Source organism: Myotis lucifugus, unplaced genomic scaffold, assembly GCF_000147115.1.
Source record: "Myotis lucifugus unplaced genomic scaffold, Myoluc2.0 scaffold_0, whole genome shotgun sequence".
Taxonomy (NCBI): Eukaryota; Metazoa; Chordata; class Mammalia; order Chiroptera; family Vespertilionidae; genus Myotis; species Myotis lucifugus.
This window is the reverse complement of record NW_005871048.1, coordinates 45,160,238-45,183,161: the sequence shown is the minus strand read 5'-3', so window position 1 is coordinate 45,183,161 and position 22,924 is coordinate 45,160,238. Positions and strand designations below refer to the sequence as shown.

Sequence of the window (22,924 nt, the reverse complement as noted above, 5' to 3'; positions counted from 1 at the left end):
AACTTCGTGGCCCATGCGCAGAAGTCGGTATTTTGTGGAAGAGCCGGTATTTTGTGGAAGAGCCACACTCAAGGGGCCAAAGAGCCGCATGTGGCTCACAAGCCACGGTTTGCCGAGCAGCAGTTTGCCAACCACTGGGTTAGAGCATCAGCCCCATACACCAAGATTTCAGATTCAATCCCCGATCAGAGCACATAAAAGAATCAACCAATGAATGCATAAATAAGTGGAACAACAAATTGATGTTTTCCCCTCTCTCTCTCTCTCTCTCTCTCTCTCTCTCTCTCTCACCAATAAATAAAAATTTAGCCTTAGCCGGTTTGGCTCAGTGGATAGAGCATTGGCCTGCAGACCAAAAGGGTCCCAGGTTTGAGGGCACATACCTTGGTTGTAAGCTCCTCCTGGGCCTGGGCCCTGGTTGGGGCTCATGCAGGCGGCAACCAATTGATGTTTCTCTCTGTCTTTCCCTCTTTCTTCCACTCTCCCTAAAAATCAATGGAAAAATATCCTTGGGTGAGGATTAACAAAAATAAATAAATAAATAAATAAATAAATAAATAAATAAATAATAAAAATTTAAAATATACCGCTTGTGTGCTCCAAAAGGAGCATGGAACAGACTGTGGAATCTCAGAGGGAAGGCAGGGGTGGGTGGGAAGAGATTAACCAAAGAACTTGTATGCATATATGCATAACCCATGGATACAGACAATAGGGTGGTGAAGGCCTGGAGGGGGGCAGGGCAGGTACCGCCTAGAAGGGATGAATGGGGGACACAGAGAGACATCTGTAGTATTTTCAACAATAAAGTTTGTGTGTGTGTTTTTAAAAAAAGGACCATGATTTAGCCTTAGATACCCACTGTGGGAGAGCTGAAATTAATTAATTGTACAATAAATCCATCTTGTCCATTGTTCTGCTCTACTTTAAAGGCCAGAAATGAGCAGTAAAAGTCTCAGAGGGGCCTCTTCTAAAGTATCTTCTATTGTCTGCCCCTTTCCTGTGCTGCCAGGGGACCTCACCTCCATGAAGCCACCTCAAGGGCTGCCACTCTAGGAGCAGTGATGGCACTACAGTGCCTAAGGATCACAGCGTAGCACTGAGGGGAAGTGAGGGGAAAGGGGATGGTTCTGTATCTCTTCTGAGTTGGCAAATGTTTATTTCTCAGTGTATGGGGAAGAACGGAGCTCTGTGTATGATATAATTGTTGTTTTCCACTATGTGTTTTATGGCACTCTGAATAACTTCTTACCATAGTATAGAAAAGCATTTGAAACCATTTGAAACCAGGTAAACAACTGAATTATTGTAACTTATTTCTCTTTAAATTACATGCTTTCTAGAAAGGAGAGAGTCAAAGTGGATTACTTAACAAGCAGCCTATATTTCCCCATGTTTCTTTTCACAGTGCGCGGAATTAAAAGGCACCTACCAGTTATGAAAATGCATGAGAGTGAGAATAACTGTTCAGATAAGCTTCCGTGCATCTCATGCCAACCATGTTCATTTTGTTTTCACAGTCAGTATGACAACTGTCCGAAAACCTTCCCTGGGCATAGTCTCATAGCAGATAATGTGTCGGAGCACAAAGGACATAGGGAGTGTGCCCCTGCCACCAAGGAAATGATAGGACACAGTGACATTATTAGCTCAGAGACGATGGGTTTGTTTTGTTTTGATTCTGGGGGAAATTTACGTAAATGAGTAAAATTGACTTTGCTGAACACTAGAGGCTACACTCAGGACCTCAGAAAAAGGCACTGTTTATGTCAGTGCTTCTCATTGTCACTGGTTGGCTGAAGACAGGCAGGAAAGCAAGAAGGAATGGAAGTAAAAAGGAGAAAAGAGGAGAAAGAGGACAGGAGAAATGAGAGATCAGGAGAAGGGACGTGGTCTCTAGAGTGGAGTGTAATAAAAGACCCCCACTCTAAATAAATGACCCCTCCCAATCCCCCGGGCCAATGGCTAGGACCTCTGAGGGTGAGGGTGTTCTGTGCTACTCTGGAGGCTGCCCCACAATCAGATGTAGTTTTGTTTCCCTAAAAGGGCTGACGATTTCTCACGAATATAAGAATAACCAGCCTCCCAAACTGGTATGTGCTTCATGGGTGGTTTCCCTTAACATTTCCTCAAACACGCCTATTATATTATCCATAAACAGGCTAAAAATACATGGAAGTCCCCAAGGAGCTGGAGGCAGAAAGCTTTGCAAGGCCCTGAGAAAAGTGGCCAACTTTTTGATATCCTAGTTCTAAACAGTGATGAAGCCAGCTTAATGATTTCAAGGTGCTCTAAAAGTTCTCCTTCTCCCCTACCTTCATCCCCTTATCTGAGCAAATATTTGTTCAGTGAAGCCTGAAATTGATTTTTCAGGGGACAGAGTTTTTTTTATTTTATTTCATAATAAGAAGTGAAATGATATTCAATGCATATTCACTTTGTTGGGTGAAGTGACACATTGACTTGAAGATGCCATTTGGAAGCAGGTTGACTCCTTTCCTGAGAGCCCACCTGATGTTAGAGAAAAGGGCTCCGTTCTAAGAACAACTTAGAACGATAATTCTAAGGGTCAAAGAGGGAAGCTGTGGAAGAACTCAAGTTGGCCACTGTCCAGATTTGTGGGGTGTTTCTCTGCTGACTCCTTAATATGGCTTAGAAGAGCAGCTGTGAACTCTGATCCTTTATCCTCTCCAGCCTCATTGCTCACCAGCAAGCCCCTCACCTGTGCCCACCCCATACTCTGCCCTACCACACTCAAGGCATCTTGAACTACTTGGAGGAACCTGAACTTACAAGTTCTTCCCAGTTGCTCCCTCTGCCTAAAACCCATACCACCCCACCCCACACCCATCCCTTTCACCTGGTCTACCTCTATACTTTCTTTGGGTCATAACTCAGATGGGACTTCTTATAGGAAGAAGCTTTTCCTAGCCTTTCAAGGCTGGGATGATGCTCACCAAGTGTGTCTCCCAGGCATTTCCATGGCACAGATTGCAGCACGTTACATTGAGGGATAGTTGCATGGTTTCTTGTCTGTTGTCCTCTCTAGATTTGATCACCTTGAGTGTGCTCACCATTGTATCCCCAGCGTTTAGCACAGTGCCTGGAGCAGAGTAAATTTTCAATTAATAATTACTGAACAAGTTGGTGAATTGCTTTCATTCTGTATCTGTTGTCAAAAGAGAGGGAGTATAATTGGAGGAAAAGCTTGTTCAGAGATGTTGAACTAAATTCATGCATGTAGTATTTTCCCTCCTACTGAGAATCTATTGAAATAACAGAAAAAGATATAATGAAAAAAATAAATCCATATTAGTTCTTATATCTGTCAGGGTAGAGTAACTGCTGCATGAAATACCAAATCTCAATGGATTAGAATAATAAGAGTTCATTATTTATCCATCTCATAGTCCAATGCCAGAGCTGGATGGGATTGGCAGTGTCTCTCTTTCTGTTCTCCACATCCATTTAGTCATTAGGGAGAGGAAATAAAGCATAGGGGATCATATGGGAGGATTTCTAGGAGCCAGTCTGGAAAAGGTATAAATCACTCCTGCTCAGAATTCATTGGCCATAACTGTCACATGACCCCTCCTGTTTGTAAGAGGAAAAGAATATAGAGGTTGTCTCTCATGCCCCTGAAAAATAAGAAAGGATGACTTCAGCGAACTAGAACTTTCAAGGAATTTCTAAAAACTAGGGAATTTCTCAAAACTAGAAAGTACTTGGGATTAGATTGGTGAATATAACTGAACAGAGGAAACCATAGCTTGATAAGAAACTCATGAAGAAACAGAACAAATTCATGCAGTAGAAAATTACTGCAAAAGTGAAATCAGTTCGGGAGATACTTCAAACTTGGAAGCAACAATTGCAAATCTCAGACAGTTGGAACTATTGTCGGGGAGATTAATGTTTGAAGTTGTAGTCGAAAAGCAGGGCTGCCCCATGCTGAGCAAAGGGCATCAGTGCTTGCCCCAGGAAAGTGCCTGGTCTGAGTGTGAGGACTGCAGCAAAGCAGAGCACAGTGTAAAATACCTGAGCTTCTAAAAGGACAGCTGTTGAAATAAGAAAGTAAGCACAGGACGCCAGTGTTTTTTCCCAGGGTAAATTGCTCAGTATATTTCATTAGAATAGGAGTGGTAAACAGGAAACTCCGCAAGCATGGGACCCCCAGAACAGGCTGATGAGAAGCACCCAGAGAAAGACAAATATGATAGGATTTCACTTACATGTGGAATCTAAAGAACAAAATAAACAAAGTTGAAACAGACTTATAGACACAGAGAATAGACTGATGGTTGCCAGAGGGGTGGGAGTTGGGTGAAAAGGTGAAGGGATTAAGAAGTACAAATTGGTAGTTACAAAATAGTCACAGGATGTAAAGTACAACATAGGGAATATAGACAATAATCCTATATATTAGAGAGCTAATATGCAAATGGTCATCATACTCTCGTGCCCTCATGGGGCTGGGGGACCTAAGGCTGGGCCGGGGGGATCTGAGGCCATGCCCCTCGCTTGGCGGGGCTTGATGGGGACCTGAGGCTGTGCCCCCTGCCCTGTGGGGCTTGACCGGGGTCCGGCTGGGTCTGGGTCTTGCACGATTTCGAGGAGCGCTGGTGGGTGGGGACTTGACTCTGGGTCCTGTAGCATGCCCCAGACACTGACAGGAGGGATATTTTCATATATATTTTACTAATTTTCTTTCATCTCTGACACTTCTATTATAAAGGGCAAATAGCAATATTAAAATATTTCCTCTAATTAATTCCCTTTTAATGTGCACGAATTTTGTGCACCGGGCCACTAGTCTATATATATAAAAGCCTAGCAGCCTTTACGACTGTTATGACCAAACAACTGGAATGACTATTGACCAGTTGCTATGACACGCACTGACCACCAGGGGCAGATGCTGAATGCAGGAGCCGCCCCCTGGTGGTCAGTGTGCTCCCACAGCCAACCTCTGTGGCCCCTCCCCCCAGCCAGCCCTTCCCCCTGATCGGCCCCAATTGGGGGGGTGGTGGCCACCAACCTCCCACAGCTCCTCTCCCCAGCAAGCCTACCTCCTGTGGTCCCTCCCCACTGCTGGCCATCCCCCCTGATGGCCCCGATGGGGGGGGGCAAGCTGGCCAACCTCCCGCAGTCCCTCCCCCATGCCAGCCGCCCTCCCCCCGTTAGGCCCCAATCTCTGGCCCAGCCGAGGGAACCCACCCATGCACGATTTCATGCACTGGGCCTCTAGTATTGTAATAACTATGTATGGTGCCAGGTGGGTACTGGAAATACTGGGGAACACTCTGTAAAGTATATGATGATCTAACCACTATGCTGTACACCTGAGACTAATGCAAAATAATACTAAATATAAACCATAATTGAAAAATAAAATTAAAACCTCTTTTCAAAAATAAAAAAGCACCCTTTATAAGCTTTAAACACACCTTATCCAGCCACACATCCTGCCCCTCCCCTACAATAACCAGAAAGAGGATATTGTAATCAGAATGATAGGCAAACAGATGTCCTCAAAGGCTAATCTGAATATGTTATCAAAGAAATGTGTGGGTGGTCTTTCTCCTTTGCTAGTGGAAGTGGGGTCCTTACAATATCTCAAGAAAAAGAATTTTCTGAGACTCGCACTGGAGGATGAGTGATATTTATTTGTGTGGAATTGCATCCCTCAGTTTCTAAAGTCCCATTTCCCTTAATCCAGTCCTGGAAGATGTGCAGCTGGGGCTTCAGCAGAGCTAAAAGCAAAGCCCATGTGCAGAGTAGAGCTGGGTCCAGTTTGGCAATAGGCTAGCTACAGTCCATCAGTCTATTGTATGGGGCCCACATGGCTGTGGGAATTGTGGGTGAATGCAGGAGTGTGAGGCAAGAGGCAAGAGGAAGAGAGAGCAAACTCCTTTGCTTAGGAGTTAAAGTATCTCAAATCTTCCCATGCTTGCTGTGGCCATGCTATTCTGGCCAATGACCTGCTCCCAGGTGTGAGCCATAGACAAGTACCTTCCCTATGTCACCTAGACTTTACTGGGCATGCGCCTATTCTTCCTCTGTCTAGTCCGTTTCCCCAGTGGGGGACAGACTGGTGGCTTCATGGGGAGTATTCAACTGCCGTTTCCTGGCAAAACTGCATAAATGATTATACTATTTGGCCTTTCCTTTGCTCCTTTTATCTTATGAATAACCAGGTTATTTACAATGGTATCAAATAGACATCAGGAATGACTAGATTTTTAAGAAAAACCAATACCCTGACAGGAAAATGCCAAATTCAAAAAACAAACAACTGATACTTGAAGAACAAATTTTAAAGTGGAAACAGATGAAGAATTCAAAATATATGTAATCAGTATTCTCAGAAGGTTTTATTAGTCTGTCATACCCATAAAACAATCATTGTCTGCAAACAGAAGGAAGCAGCCACATTCATTGGAAACAAAAATGGTATCAACCAATAAAAATGCAATAGCTGGATTAATTACTGTTGGAAGGAAATTCTCCTTTAGTCTCTTGCATTTCTGTACATCTTGCAAAGTGAGGCACTGACTGTCCCTTGTTTTACACTATCTTTTCAAGGATGTTTATTTAGTAAATACCTTGGGAAATAGAGACAGTGTCTCCCTCCGGAGCAAAGCATGCTTACTATTCAGTATAATGAAAATGTTTCCCTCTGGAGCAAAAGGCAGACATGCTTATAAAAAGACTCAAAATCCCTAAGCTCAGCATTCCTGTTCTGTCACACAGGCTCCTGGATGTATGGATAAGATCTGGCCTTTTTTGTATCTCCCTGTGGGAATTAGGACTCAAGAAACCAATGCTGATACTCTGGCTACTGCCATTGTGTGAGTAATAAGCTGTCTCCGACCCAGGAGTCTCATGTCTTCTTCCAGTATCTATTAAACTGTAGCAGGCTAACTCACAGATAGAGGAAAATCTCAAACCCTTCACAGTTCTTAATTATTTTAATGGACATACTGAGAGCCTAAAATAATGAAATGAAAAATCAAGTCATGGTATTATCCCAGAATTTACCTCAAAAATAATTATGGAGTATGCGGGGTAGTTAAGAAAAATAGATGGAATTCTGAAAGAACAGAGAGAATAGAAAGAAGAATCAACAAAAATAGAGAAAAATTTCTAAAGCCTAAACAAAGATTTAAATAGAAAAGGCCATAACATATCAACAAATTTCTCCATAGATATTTCATTACAAAGAGAAAATGCTACATCTACAATGGTAAAAGCTTGCAGAAACCACCTTAACCAAGCAATCAATAACACTTAACTAACATCATTAATAATGGAACAAACTGATTCATGTGCTTTCTGACACAATGTAAGAAGGTCAAAATATCACTTCTATAATATTCTTGCCAAAAGATTTACTCGTAATCTAGACATATGAAATAATCAGACAAATCCAATATGAAAGACATTCTATAAAACAACCGGGCCTGGACTCTTCCTTCAAAAATATCAATAACATGAAAGACCAAAAAAAGATAAGGGTGCTGTTCTAAATAAAAGGCAAATAAAGAAACAGAACAACTAAATGCAGTCCATAATCCTTAATTGGATCCCTTGATTTTTAAAAAAAACTGTAAAGGATATTATTGGAACAATTATGGAAATTTTAATATAGACTATTAAATAATGGCACTGTACCAAATTGCATTGACTCATATTTAACCAAAGATTTTTTGGGATACAATAATTATTTAGAGGTTATATAGGAAAACATCCTTGTTCCTTATGAAATATATGCTGAAGTAATAAGGATAAAGTGTCATTAATGTCTGCAACTTACTTCTAAATTGTTTATATAGAAAAAATATATATGATCAATATAATATATGAAACCTATGTACAGTACATACACATATAGATGAGAGAGACAGAAGCAGAGAGAATGAAATATAAAAGAAAATATGGCTAATTATTAACAATTGTTGAAACTAGAATATCTGGGTGTCCATTGTATCATTCTTGAAAGTTTGCTGTAGGTATGCTAATTTTCAAAATAAGAAATAGAAGGAAATTGCCCTAGCCGGTTTAGCTCAGTGGATAGAGCGGCAGCCTGCAGATTGATTCCGGTCAAGGGCACGTACCTAGGCTGCAGGCTCATTCTGACCCGGGTCAGGGTGCCTGTGGGAGGCAACCAATCAATGTGTCTCTCTCACATCAATGTTTCTCTATGTCTCTCCCTGTTTCTTCCACTCTAAAAAAAAAAAAAAAATGGAAAAATATCCTTGGGTGAGGATTAACAAAAAAAAGGGAGGAAATTGATTGCAAATGCCAATCAAATGCCAAAAAAATCTATAATAATAAAAGCATAATATGCTAATTAGACCGGACATCCTTCCGGACAATCTTCCCGATGAAGGCGAGGCTGCAAGGGAAGCCTGGGTCCCGGGTGCCAGAAGGAAGCCAGTGCCGGCAGCCAGGGGAAGGAAGGCCTACTCTTGCATGAATTTCGTGCATAGGGCCTCTAGTTAATATAATAAGAATCCATCCCTAGACATATTTCGGAGTCCTTTCATAACTCAAAAATTTAAAGATAACATTCTGAAATTTTTTCAGAGAGTTTGTGAGCTGACACAAGTACTAAACTTCAAGTCCAACGTTCAAGAGCTATTCTTGTTCATCCACATTATAGAGCTAGGTCTGGAAAATGAGGAAAAGGAGGATAGTGCTTGCCATTACAATCTCATAGGCGTTTCAGGAATACATGAATAGTTATTTTACTTTGAAAAAGCTATAGAATGGTATTTGTCTTATAAAAGTAGAATTATTGCAGGCAGTAAGTGCAAACAAAGTGGTCATGAATTGGATTCTACTGATGCTTGTGTTGTAAAAGGTGTACCTATGAGGAAGGTAGAGAGAGGACTCCAAGAAGGAACATTATACTACCTGTTCCCTAAAGCTAATATGCCTGAAACTAATTAGTATACCTGAAACTAATATAAAATAATATACCTGATATATTTCATTTTGAAATAAGGAGGTGAATTCATTTTGAAATAAGGAGTAAAACCTTTGGGCACTATAGTCCTGATGGCAGGACAGGGGCCACTGTGGCCCCTAAGCCAGGCAGAGCCCACAGAGCAAGGAAGTCCATCTGTGTGTATCTTCTTTGCTGCCCAAGCCATACCCCATTCCCCAAGGCATTTCAATCTCACAGACTAGCATCCTACGCTGACCTACCCAGAGGTGGGGAGCAAATGGACTGCATTTGCTGCGCTCTCCCAGGAAGCACACGGCAAAAGCTTTTAAGAGGTCAGTGCCCTCCCACTGTGAAGTGGTAATATGCTAAATTGTGTGCTTAATTAATTTCCACCCAACAGCATGCCATAAAATTGGAAAAGCAATTCCATTACCCAGGATCAATGTGCATAAAGTCCACACAAAATGATCAAAAGTTCTCATCAGTGAATTTGTGTTTGTGCTTTGGCTGCATATTCAGAGGCTCATTTCTACTCTAGGCTGATGAATGCTACATAGGTCATCACCACTTAATTGCTTATCTCCTTCTCCTGATCTAACTCCCCAAGAATGGGTTACAGAGCACCAACACTCCATCAAAGACAGGACCTTTACTTTTGATCTTCAAATTGCATCAACCTCAAGCTATCTTTCCCAGAATGTTGTGCAAACATGCTACACACACACACACACACACACACACACACACATTTATTTTTACACATCAATTATTTTAGTATTCAGAAATTAGTGTTAATGGAGCATTTGGTCCAAAGCATAGCCAACCTTTGTAATGACATCTTGGGCATACAGCTGCACTTATGATTTCTTGTCTGTCTCCTCTTTACCAACACCCCCTACCCCCGCCCCACCTCCCTGCCCCTTAGGAAAGGAGCCTGGCGGAGGAACCAAGAGTTTGGATTGCAAAATTGAAGAGAGCACTGAGCCACCTGCTCTAGAGGACTCCGCTTCATCCCCCGTAGATACGCAGCAGCATGCCTGGCAGGTTTCCACAGACATTGAGAACACTGAAAGGTAAGTGGGAAGTTACCCTAAATAGACTGCCAATCCTCCTCCACTCCTCTGGGCTGCAGAGAGTCAAGATTTTGTGTTTCAGAGTCAGAAACAGAGCGCTCAGAAAACTGGTTTGAGAAGTTAAGGGGTCCAAACTGCCATGGAACCGCAGCAGAACCTCCTGTGGAGGCAGGCTTGCTCACCCCACTCTACCACAATCGCGTCTCCATGGAAATAAAACAGTGTGCTTCCTTGGCAAGGGAGAAAGTTGGATCTACGTACCGTCACAGCTTATCTAGTGGGCTGGGTCCCCAAATTGTGCCAAGATGCCTCTGGGAGGTTCTCGGATTTCAGATGCTTGGAATGGCCTGCTTAACTGCCACGCAGGGGCTGAGCATGCTGTCTAGTTCACAAACAGCCTTTTGCTGGGCTCCCTTCTCTTATTCTCCCAGAATGTAGCTGATGGCCCCTTAGTGGTCAAAGCGAGTTAATGCATCTGTCTTAGTGAGCAGTTGCTCACTGCTAGACAGGGAGTTTCTTTCTTAGGAAGAAGAGATTCTACAGTGATTCTGTTTCACTTGAGGGAAGGGTGCAATGATAAGTGCCATGTCTCATCTAGATGCTAAAAATGCTATTCTGTGAGGCAGAAGGACAAGGTGCTTGTTTATTGTCCTTCAAGCTAATATCTTGTCCTTTGCTACTGATGTCCCCAGCGCCTGCACAAAGCAGCTGAATGAATGCTGGGCATTTCCACCCAGCGCTCTCTGTGGGGTGTGAGAGTGTGTGTGTGGGGTGTGTGTGTGTGGGGGGGGGGGGAGTCATTGACAAGATAATAAACTTTTTTTTTTAATTTTTAGAAATGTAACACACGAGGGCATTTATAGCCATTGTGGTTCTACTTTCAGATCATAATATAATTCCAAAGCTAATTGCCGAATTTCTGTGTTTATAGAAAATTGAAACATGTGGTAATTATGTACTATTAATAAAACTTGGATTTTGTATAAGCTTGTAAATCCAACAATTCAAACAATAAAGCTGTTTGGCACAGTTTGCTAGAACTATAGACAAATGATGAGGGAGTGATTTATCTTAATTTATAAAATGGAAAATGTTTTGCTCTATGCCCAGGAAGAAATATCTGCCAGAGGGCTGTGGTCAGGGCATCAGCCATCAGCAAAGCCTTTTTCCTTTTTTGAAGCTTTGCAGAGAAGCCACATCCAAGCCCTTATGCTTGCAGAAGCAAGCTATGGCGAGCTGTAACAATAGGGGCGTATAGCCCAAGGAGCTGGCCGTGTTTCAGTTCATCCTAAAGCCTGGATTCAGGTTGAAGGAGATGGGAATGACTGAGAGAAGCAGGAATATAGACCTGTCTGGGAGGGTGGCTTCCACAGTTCCTCTGTTTTTCAGCCCTAGGATCTCACACTGGGCTGCACAGCACAATCACCAGGAGGACTTTTTAAAAACGTTGATGACTGGACCCCACCATAAACCAACCAAATCAGGCTGTCAGGGAGTAGGGCTCAGCAAAAGGTGATTCTCCCATGAAGCGTCCAAGGCTGAGAAAGGGTGCTCTCCAAGGAGACCTTGCCTCCCATACTGCATTACTAGCCCTTTCCCACCTTGTGCCTGCCCACCACCCACCATCCCATCAACCCTTGGGAATGTCACAGGAAAACATGGGGTGCCCTTGTGTTTCTGGGTGCAGGGCCCTGTCCTCCTTCTCCCTCTCCCCCACTTCTCTTTCTAGAAATACCCTTTGGGGCTTAGCAATATGCAGTGCTGCAGAGACAATCCTTACACCTGTGGAAAGTGTTCTGCGTGTTTATACGGGTATATTTCTACAGATCCACAGGCTGCTTTCTGCTCCTTTCCCAACAGCTCCTCCCGAGTTCCTTTTCACATACCAGTCAATACTTGAGGAGGAGAGCCCATAGGGGTCTCCCTAGGGCAGCGGTTCTCAACCTGTGGGTCTCGACCCCTTTGGCGGTCGAACGACCCTTTCACAGGGGTCGCCTAAGACCATTGGAAAACACATGTATAATTACATATTGTTTTTGTGATTAATCACTATGCTTTAATTATGTTCAATTTGTAACAATGAAATTGGGGGTCACCACAACACGAGGAACTGTATTAAAGGGTCGCGGCATTAGGAAGGTTGAGAACCACTGCCCTAGGACAAGTGGTTCTCAAACTATACTCAACAGAACAATTGTGTTTCATGACATGGACTGAGGGATTTTAAATGTAAAATTAAAATATGGCTCATTTCCTCAAATGGCAGGGAAAAAATTGATTAATAGATAGTATATCCTTCATTTTAAGATTATCCCCCTCCCAAAAAAAAAAAACCTTTTTTTTCTCTTAAATCCTGGGTGCCAGCTATTGCTTGCCTAACAAAAAAGATGTATCTGATATTTGCTCTTTCAAATGAAATCCACCACTATGTCTTGGGATTTCAAGAGTGCTGACTCCAGTGGATAAACATTGCTGAACATATGAGGAACCACTATCCCAAAGATTTGAAAAGTCCATCTTGCCTCCTCCTTCTAGGAAGATGGCTTCTGACTCTCCAGCTCTGTGGTCTCATGGTCATAGGTAGTCTGGGATGAGGAAGGATGTTGGAGGTATGCAGTGTCAGACATACAGGCCAGTGTCTAGAGGAAGGCCCAGCTGTCCCACACCACCACCACCCCCTCCACCAACCCCTGTCACATCTCTCTCTTTCTCTCCCTCTCTCTCTCTGTTTCATCCACTATGAAGAGCTCTTCTCTGACAGTGTTAGAATTTGTCATACTCTCTCCCATCATTCCAAGTCAGTTTAATAAGTTGGCCCTGTGAATGCTTAACACCTGTGTTACACCAAATTCCAATCCCGGTAAAGAGAGGCAACAGGGAGTGAACCTACACAACCACAACAGCCATCTGACCAGCACCCAGCCTCAGCTTTACCCAGGGTAACCCCATTATTCTAGTTGTGTGTCCTCCGCCTCCCCCTGGAAATCTGAAGTACTATCCTCGTGACCAGAGACTCTTTCCTGATCTTGGCCAGTCCAACCCATGGCAGAGATGAGGGCTTCTGCAGCAGAATGTCCCAGAGAAATCTTGGCCAGGCTAGTTCTCTTTCCTCCGAGAGTCACTCATCTTGGGTTGTTTTTTTTTCTTATAAAAGCAAAATAGATTCAATATTTGCTTGTTGCAACTAGAGCTAGTACAATTAAGCACAGACTCTTGTCCTTCCGTTGAATCACAGAACAGACTGAGATTGCATTTCCAGAATTTACAGCTGACGATTTTTTCTTTCTATCACTTTTACAGAGACATGCGAGAAATGAAAAACCTTTTAAGCAAACTCAGGGAAACTATGCCTTTACCATTGAAAAATCAAGGTGAGTCATGTCATTTCCTTTTGAGGCAGAGGATGTTTTCTAACATGAGAACCTTGGGACGTGTTTCAAGAGAAATTAAAGCAAGTTCTCTTACACAAACAACAGAAAGCACTTGGTGTATCTTTGTCTTTTCTCAAAAAATGTGATAATAAGAATGGAATCCCTCTGGTGAACACAGTTTTGCCCGAAGATATCCCAGATCTATCCTGACCTCAAAGCAGATGTGTCCTCCGCTGGCCCTGTCAGTCAAGAGCAGTTACCTATTGCCAGAGCTGTGGAAGCACTATAATACCAAGTGTGGCAAACACAAAAGAACTGAAGTCTTGGCCTTTGCTTTTAAGAAGTTTATAGCCTAATGGAGAATACTACCAAAGGAAGATCTCTTCCATCTACACATTTAATTATCTAAATAAAGTAACAGTAATAGTTAACATACATTGGGGAACTTAAAGTGTGTCACTGTGATTCAGCACCCAACTAGGCTTGATGTCTATACCACCTAGCAATTCTGATGCTACCTGGATATAATATCAGATCCCACAAGTCAAGGGCTCCGTCCTAAAGATTGCCCCTCCCCCACACACACACACTTCAGATATCAATGGCAATTTAAGGGTTGTCACCTGTGCTTCTGACCAACTGGCTATGAATTGAAGGTCCCAACAACCCCCTTCATGGGTTTAATTTGCTAGAGTGGCTCACAGAACTCAGAGAAAACTTTCACTTACTAGATCACCAGTTTATTATAAAAGAACATATCTTAGGAATAGCCAGATAGACTAGATACATAGGACAAGGTATGGGAAAGTATGCAGATCGTCCTAGATCTCCACATGTCCACCAACCTGGAAGCTCTCAGAGCCCCATCCTTTTGGGCTTTTATGGAGGCTTCAGTACAGGAATGATTAACTAAATCATTGGTCATCGGTTATTGAAATCAATCCCCAGCCTCTCTCTTCTTCTCAGAGGTCAGGGTTGGGACTAAAAGTTACAACCTTGTAATCTCACAGTTGTTTCCCCTGGGAACCCGCCTCCAATTCTTAGGCGGTTTCAAAAGTTTCCTCATTAACATAACAAAAGACACCTCTATAGCTCTCATCACTTAAGAAATTCCAAGGGTTTTAGGAGGAAGACCAAATATATATTTATTATAAGTCACAATATTACAGCTACTGTCCTAAATACATTACTGTAGATTATTAACTATTTTAACTTATTTAATTCTAACAACATCATTGAGAGGAATGCTATGAATGTTTCCAATTTATAGGAAACTGAGACACAGAGAGGTTAACTGACTTAATCAAAGTCACACAGACTATAAGTAGAAAGACTGGGAGATGACTCCAGGCAGTACTTCTCCAGAACTATTCTATGGGAGTATGCACCCTAACCCAGAAAGGGAAAAGGGATATTCCATGAGGGAGGGAATGCTGTAAGCTTTTGTTAACTATTGTATCTCCAGTACCTAAAGCAACCCTGGAACATAGTAGAATAACATTGGCCATGAACAAGAAATGTTTGTTAAATCTGCACCCAACTTTGCAGCCCCAAGGTCTGAAGCTGTGTACAAGGGACTAATAATAATGGTAAGCACTTTCCCTAACCATACATGGCCGGAGCAGCCTTAAGTGAAGCATCAGCTTCAGAGACTGGTACATAGAGGGCGGGAGAGGATTTTTAGAGGTAAGAAACTCCTGTGTTTCTGTTCCCTGTGGGGAGATCTCCGTGTCTCCATGGGTTGCTATAGGAGTGGGCTTCTTGAGATATCCCAAGAAAAGAATTTTCTGAGACTCACAGGGGAGGATGAGATATTGTAAAAGAGCTTTATATCTCTGGAATTACACACCTGCATTTCCAAGGTCCCATTTCTCTTTGTCCCACTAAGGAACAAGTCCCATTTTGCCTTCAGCGGGGCTAAGATCAAAGCAAGGGCCCGAGTTTCCATTCCATCTCCGCACAGTCCAGTACAGCAGCAGGCTAGCTTAACTGGTGTTCACAGTTGCAGTCTATCAGTCCATCGTGTGTGGGTCCCCAGGACCCTGGGCCATGCAGCTATGGAGGGAACACGGGCAGGAGCAAAGCCAAAGGAACCAGAGAGCCAGGGGAGAGCTCCAGGAGTCACACAAGAGGACTAGCTCCTTTGTCTAGGGGATTATGCATTCCCACATTTTTGCAGGTTTGCAGTGGCCCTGCCCACTCTGGCCAGTGATCTCTGTTCCCAAGTTTGACTGCCAGGTACCTTCCCTATGTCACCCCAACTTTCCTGTATATGCACCCATTTTCCCCTTTGTCTGGTCCCTTCCCCCAGTAATCTATGGGGAATGGGCCGGTGGTTCTCTGGGGAGTGTGAAATTGTAGCCTCCTGGTGAAGCTGCCCAAATGACATGCCTATAATGTCTGGCTCCCCCCTTTGCTCATTTCCTATTATTAATAACTAGCTAATTAAACAGTATCATTCCCACTGGGCAAAGCCTGGGCAGGAGGGAGCACCGGGTGCTGCCTGCCCCTGAGCAAGGAGGGAGAGGACTTGGCAGCAGAGATGGAGCGCCGCTTTGCTCGGAAGCAGCGTGGCAGCAGGTGGAGAGGTGGAAGTGAGAACACCAGACAAGGAGGCCAGGGAGTAATGTGGCCTTAGTCCCATGGGCTGGACGCGGGTGTCAGAAAATAAGAGGCTGGGGATGTGGTGTATCAGATAACTGAAGAGCCTGGTGACCAAGGCTAACTGGCTTGAGCCATGGGTGCAGTGTTTTGGTGACCTGGTGTCAGTTCTAAGGAAGCAGTGTTTTACCACAACATGTGACCACACCATGCGAGTCTGTTGCTAGAAATAAGCCCGGTGGTTGGGATCAGGGACTTTGGATTTGAATGCTGGCTCTGCCACTTACCAACTTTATGACCTGGAACAAGTTGTTTAACTTCTGGAGATTTCCATGTCCTCATCCCTGAAAAAGAGATAGCAGTATCACTTGGTTCAGAGATTGTTGTGGGGATTAAATGATGCAGTGCATGTCACATACCTATTACCACCCTTACAGAGAGCAAACATTCCCAAATGCTTTACTATATTGTTGTTGCTATTGTTGATGTAACTATTGTTACTGTTATTTACTGGCTGCCCCAGCAACTCAGCTCAGGAAAACTCGAAGTCATCATCAAAGACAGCAGTCCCTGTTACCACTGATGAGATGTAGCATCCATGAAAGGTTGAGCCTGCAGTTCAGAACACTGATTCTCAAGACTTTGGGTGTGGGGTTCATGTCTGAAGCTATCCTCAGCTTCCTAATGTGTTTGGCAAATCTACTCCCATTAGCAGCACACAGGCCTCTCACTGGACCTCACGTCCAGCTGCCCAGGAGGATGACGGCCCAGCGTGCCCCGTCTGAATCCCATGCATGCCATGGAGCCTCTTTTCTAAACCAGGCCATCCCAAACATCCCTTCTACATTTGGTGAAAATTCATCCAACAGTTTTTGAACCATGCATTAATGGAAAAACAAAATTTCATTTTACTTACTTAGAATGTTTTTATAATCATAAAAAGTATAAATTAAATATTTTTGTGTAACTTTATATCACTTTTATAAACAGAAAAATAATTTGATTTTAAATATCATAATAGTAATTAAAGATTGATACTGTAAGTAAAAACGTGAATGAGGCCCAGCCGGTGTGGCTAAATGGTTGAACATCAACCAATGAACCAGATCACAGTTCAGTTCCTAGTCAGAGCACATGCCTGAATTTCTGGCTTGACCCCGAGTACGGGGCGTGCAGGAGGCAGACAATCAATGAGTCTCCCTCTCATCATGGATGTTTCTCTCTCTCCCTCTCCCTTCCTCTCTCTGAAATCAATAAAATTAAATAAATATGAATAAAAAGAGAATAGTCATCCAAATAAATGATACCCAGGACTTGAACCCTGAATCAATTTGGGGAATTCCAGTAGAAGGAAAAAGCTATGAGAGGCAAGGACTTCTCATGGAGGGAGTGATGAAATAGGATTTTAAAATATTTTTTTAAATGAGGGAAGTCCTGTGGGTAATTCAGTTTTCTTCATTTGTGGGAGAAATGGGAACCCTTAGCATATGAAGATACATCTCTGTTCTCTACATGTTTAATGGCCGCTTGCAGCATGATGCCACTGTATGCTGACCAGTAGAGAAAGGGGTGTGAGTCTGGGCCAGGGTCTGAGAAGGCCCCAGGGAAGGGGAACAAGTCTCTGGAGCTGGAAACGCTTTTTAGCAGATGCATATGGCACCATTTTAATGAACAAATCAGCCAGATTCCTTTCTCTGACTTCTTATTGCTGAACTACACCACAGGGACTTCCTCATCACCTTCCAGGTGATTTGTTTCTTATACAGGTCTAGGTTAATATATACAGGAAATGGTCTGGGGTGAAATGTAGACAGTTTTATTCCATTTCTCTTCTATGGGACCTTATGGTCAAAACAATACTAACTGGATGGAAACTATTATAGAAAGACATCTGTTTTCTTTTTGGCTTTTTATTTTCTTTCTCTTTTTATTCCATTTATGTATGTTTGAAGCAGAAGGAAAAAGGGGAAAAGATACTACTCCTTGTCCCTCTTTTTCCTTCCTCAAAACCTGACCATGTGAAAATCCTGCCAGGTGAGTGTTGGGGGAACCCACACTGGAAATGCTCAGCTCCCCTGGTCCCCAGGCTCCATCCCCGTCCTCAAACCAGAAACTGTTCTGCATTTATCATGGCACTTAAAGATTTAATCAGATCCCCCCCCTTCCTGCCACAAGCAAAACTTGACTTAACAACAGTGTACTCTAAATTGACTTTCACTGGCAAATAACGGAAGGTGGCCAAGAGCAGAGATTTTAATGGTTCGTGATTATGCCTTCATTTTAGACAGGGCCTTTCAGGTTAAGACTGGAGACAAAGAGGTTCATGAAGAAAGAGTGAGCCACCCTATTCCTCCAGACAGTGTCCAGATCTCCTGGCTCTCAGCCCGCGTTCTTTCCACTGCTTCAGTGACTCTCCTGTCCTACATTCTGGGTCACTGGCAGTGCTGTAGGGAGCTTCATTAATTATGATTGTCTTGCTGTGTCAAATGGATTACAAATGGAGACACCTGTGGAGAGCCCACAAGGTCACTGACAAAGGCTGCAAGGAGATTGGAAAGTGAAGGACAAGTATCTTCTGAATGCAGGCTGTAATCAGACAAAACAAATCGGTGGGAATAAATTTAGCCTGAAAGACAGTTTCACCTTTTCTAAAATTCTGACTGAATAAATGCGGTGGGGGTGTGTTAGTACATTCACTCTTGCCTAGAATTTGGTTGTTAATACCGTGCATGTGAATAAGTCTGACACAAATTCGTCAGGAATGGTATCTGCTCTAGAATGGGTCTCCTCCTGTGGACAGTCCTACTCCAGACGAAACTGGGTCTAGGAACAATTCCCCAGATTCATACCCCTGATGTGCTCTCATCTGGACCCCCATACCCAGAACCAGCGTATTGTGTCAGACAGAAGAGTCTGACATCTGACAAAAGAACACTGGACAGTTATGCCATCTTCAAGCCTGGAAGTGACCTTGTGGGTCCTTCCCCCAGGGCCTGCCATAAAAATTTGCTGTGCTTCAAGTTAGTGCCTGAATGTTACTCTGGGCAGTTTTATTGGTAGCCCCATACCCTTTGTAATGTCTACAACCTTTTGTGCAGGATTCAGTGTGACATGCAATCCCTCTTTCCTCCAGTCTGACGCACACATCACTGATCACGCATGAGTTTCTTAATGGGTTACTCTGATTATGTTGAGCCCCTACTCACAACCTGAACTGCCTGCTCATTGTCTACTGAAGGAAGAGCAAGCTTCTTGCCCTGCCATCCTTTTTCAACACATGATGGGCACCTATGATATGTCCAATGCTGGGCTAGGTGATGGGGATGTCTCTCCCCTTAGAGGCTCTCCATCTCAACAGAACAGATAAGAATCACCTTAGAAGTTTTTTTCAAATGACATATGCCTCCCATCACAGAAATTGTGATGGAATCTTCAGGGTAGAACATATAAATTTTGCAAACAACACACACACACACACACACACACACACACACACACACACACACAACTGGAAAGACAAAGGAAGTGGTGCTTAGAATATAATGATGCCATAGACACAGGTTGCTACAAGTGCATATTGTATTCTCACCTAGCCAGATTTGGGAATAGGGGGGATATTGATAATTACTTTTTGAAAAGTATCTGAACTGAGATTTCTTAGGATGAATCGGAGTTAGCCAAAGAAAGAGATAGAAAAAAAGATAGTCTAGGCAGAAGATCCTGGATATGTGAAGGCATTTGGGGAGATGAAAGAGTGGGGCATTTTGATGAACTACAAGAAGTTCATTAGTTGGGAAAGTAGTTAGAAAAGAGGCTTGAGAGAGAGACTAGAGAGATAGGTAGGCCTATATCTTTAAGATCCCTGGAAGCTATAGTAAGAGGTTTGGACTTTATCCTGAAACCATTGAAGAGATTTAATTAGGATAAAGCCAGGGGGCTAAAGAAAATGATATGACCAACTGGATGGGCCGCATAGGGAAGAAGGCAAAATCAAGGATGAAACCTAAGTTCAGACTTGGAAAACAGAGTGAATAATGGTGTCATTCACTAAGTTAGAGGGAACAGAGGAGGAGCAGTAGAGATAGAAGACAATTGAAGTGTTAGACAAAGGGGGAGCTCCAAGAGCAATTCCCAGTGGTGAAGAGTGGATATAAATACAAGTCTTATGCTGAGGTGAGACATGTAAACTGGAAGCACTGGGAATACAGATTTAAGCATCAGCAGCATAATGGTAACTGAAGCTCTAAGAATGCTTGAGACCACCCAAGGATAATGTACACAGAGAAGAGTCCTGGAAGGCATTTCCCTGAGGGGAGAGGAGCAGTTTACCAGGGGGACTGAGAAGAAAATCTGAAGAGCCTTATGACATCATGTTGGCAGAAGCAGCTTACTTGGAACTTGGGGCCTGGAAGCCTAATTAAGGAGGTTTGAGGAGGGTGTGGGAGATGAAGAGCTGGCGCAGCAAGGGTAAATTTACTAAGGCTTCTATGAAGAGTTGCTTATAGGATGCTAGGAAAGACGGTATGAAGCAGATAGGTATGTGCGAAGGGCTGTGGCATTTGTTTACAGAAGGAATGCAGAAGCATGGAGCCATCAGAAAAGACTTTGCAGGGGGGAAAATGCTTAAGCTAATCTTGAAGAAGGGGGTTGGAATTTCCTTGGAAAAAGAAATGGCATATATGAAGACAGAGAGGCAGGGGGAGGTTGGCCATATTTAGGGAATTCTTAGTAGTTCTGTTTTGTACTATCCCCTCCTTCATATGCCCTTCATTCCAGCCAGGCTGGACTGTTTATTTGGGCCCAAAGTCAGGCTACCTTTGTGCACATTATTCTCTCCATCTAGAATGCCTACCCACTACTTCACCAAATGTCCAAGTTCTCCTCATCCCTGTGGCCCACCATGAACACCAAGGCCTCTGTGGATTCACGAATGTCTTCTTCCTTCTTCCTTCTTCCTTCTTCCTCCAATTGGGAGTAACTTCCCCACTTGGAATTCTCATAACATTGTATTTGTATCTCTCTTGCAGCATTGCTGTTGAAGCCTCATAGTTACTCAAAGGAAGGTCCCTGAGGCCAAGGACCATCTTTCTATTAGGATCCATCGATACCTGATACAGAGCATGCACTTTGGCTAATTCAATGGCTCTCCAAGTGTGGTCTCAGGACCAGCAGCATCGGCAGGCCTGGGAACTTGTAAGACATGCAAATTCTCAGGTCTACCACACACCTACTAATTTAGAAACTCTGGAGGTAGGGCCAGCCATCTGTGCTTTAATAAGCCCCCCAGACTATGCTGCGGAAGCTAATGTTTGAGAACCACTGGGTTAACTGAAGGTCTTTTACTGGCCATTATTAGTACTTTTTTTTTACTTTACCTAAGAACATAGCTTTAAACTCAGATTATTATTTGAAAACTTCTCTATATTTTTAAATCCTTATCAGAGGATATGTTTATTGATTTTAGAGAGAGAGGAAGGGAGAGAGAGAGAGAATGTGAAACATCGATCAGTTGCCTCCCATCCTCACCCAGGCTAGGTATGTGCCCTGATGGGAAATTGAACCTGCAACCTTTTGATATGCTTGGCCATGGCTGAAAACTTCTCAATCATTTTTATGTCTTCCTATTTCTTGTCATATCATTTATATAAGAAATCCTTTATTAGCTAAGGAAATTTGAGCAATAGAAACATGGTATCATTGTGCCTTAGAGAACTCCAGTGGCTCAAGTAGCATCCAAGAATTAAACATTGAATGATTGAGATCTGAAATAACTGATGGTTGAACTTCCTAGTCTGTTTTTTTCACATTCGCCTACGCATTCCTTCCTTCCCTTTCCTTTCTCACTTTTTATTTTCACATTTATAATTCTCTTAGGTTACAGTTCTGTGAGTGTATGTACTTTGGAGAAAAGATGCTACAAAAATTTCAAACATTTGTAATAAAAATCAAAGATGTCTCAACAAGCTCAAGTGAAGTAGCCCAGAAAGTTTAGAATGAGTGGGGAAACGGTCCATTTTGCTCTCATTACTTCAGAGACAGGATTTTAATCAATGTGGAAAGACATCTTTCCTTGGACTTTAATTCACTTCAGACTGTTCCAGGCATACTTACTGCTCTGTGAATTTTAGCATTTACTGCAGGGGTCAGCTTCCTATGGTGTAGAAAGCAACAACTTTTGAGCTTTTGTGTCACCTCAGCCCTGGGTGATAATCAGACAAGCTCTGGGCTAGGCTAAGGTGTCACCAATGCTCAACAAAGATGCCCCAAACCAGCAGTCATCCTTAATAGGCAGCCTGTTCTTTGCTTAACATCCTAACACTTTCTTATCATTCCTAACACTTCCTATTCATGTGTGAGTACTATACATGCTTATGTGTGTGTATAGTACTCACACAAGTGAAATATATATATAAAGACTGAGTGAAGAGAATTTCAGTAGCACAAAAGGTTTCTCATTCACTGTAATGAATGCATAGATACAAGGGTCAGTCCTTTTTCTTCAATTACAGTTTACATTCAATATTATTCTGTGTTAGTTTCAGATGAACAGCATAGTGGTTAGACAATCATGTACTTTACAGAGTGGCCCCCCCACTGCCTCAAACAGCCACCTGGCCTCATGCTTATTTATCACGATATATTCCCTATGCTGTAATCTACATCTCTGTGACTATTCTGTAACTACCGATTTGTACTGCTTAATCCATTCACCTTTTTCACATAGCCCCTCAATCCTCCTCCCCTCTGACAACTGTCAGTCTTGATACACATCCTATATAATAAAAAGCTAATATGCAAATCAACCGAATGGCAGAACAACTGGTTGCTATGACGCACACTGACCACCAGGGGCAGATGCTCAACACAGGAGCTGCCCCCTGGTAGTCAGAGAAGCCAGGCTCACAGCTGATGAGCGCAGCTGCAGC

General features: G+C 43.0%; 1 protein-coding gene across 1 annotated transcript in view; it reads left to right on the top strand.

Annotated features, from left to right (window-relative positions):
• RGS7BP (regulator of G protein signaling 7 binding protein) overlaps positions 1-22,924 on the top strand; it is a 92,173-nt gene that overhangs the window by 64,178 nt on the left and 5,071 nt on the right. The window contains exons 4-5 of the mRNA XM_006081412.3: positions 9,879-10,026; positions 13,327-13,397. Of these exons, the coding sequence (XP_006081474.1) occupies positions 9,879-10,026; positions 13,327-13,397 (219 nt within the window). The remainder of the gene's footprint in view (positions 1-9,878; positions 10,027-13,326; positions 13,398-22,924) is intronic.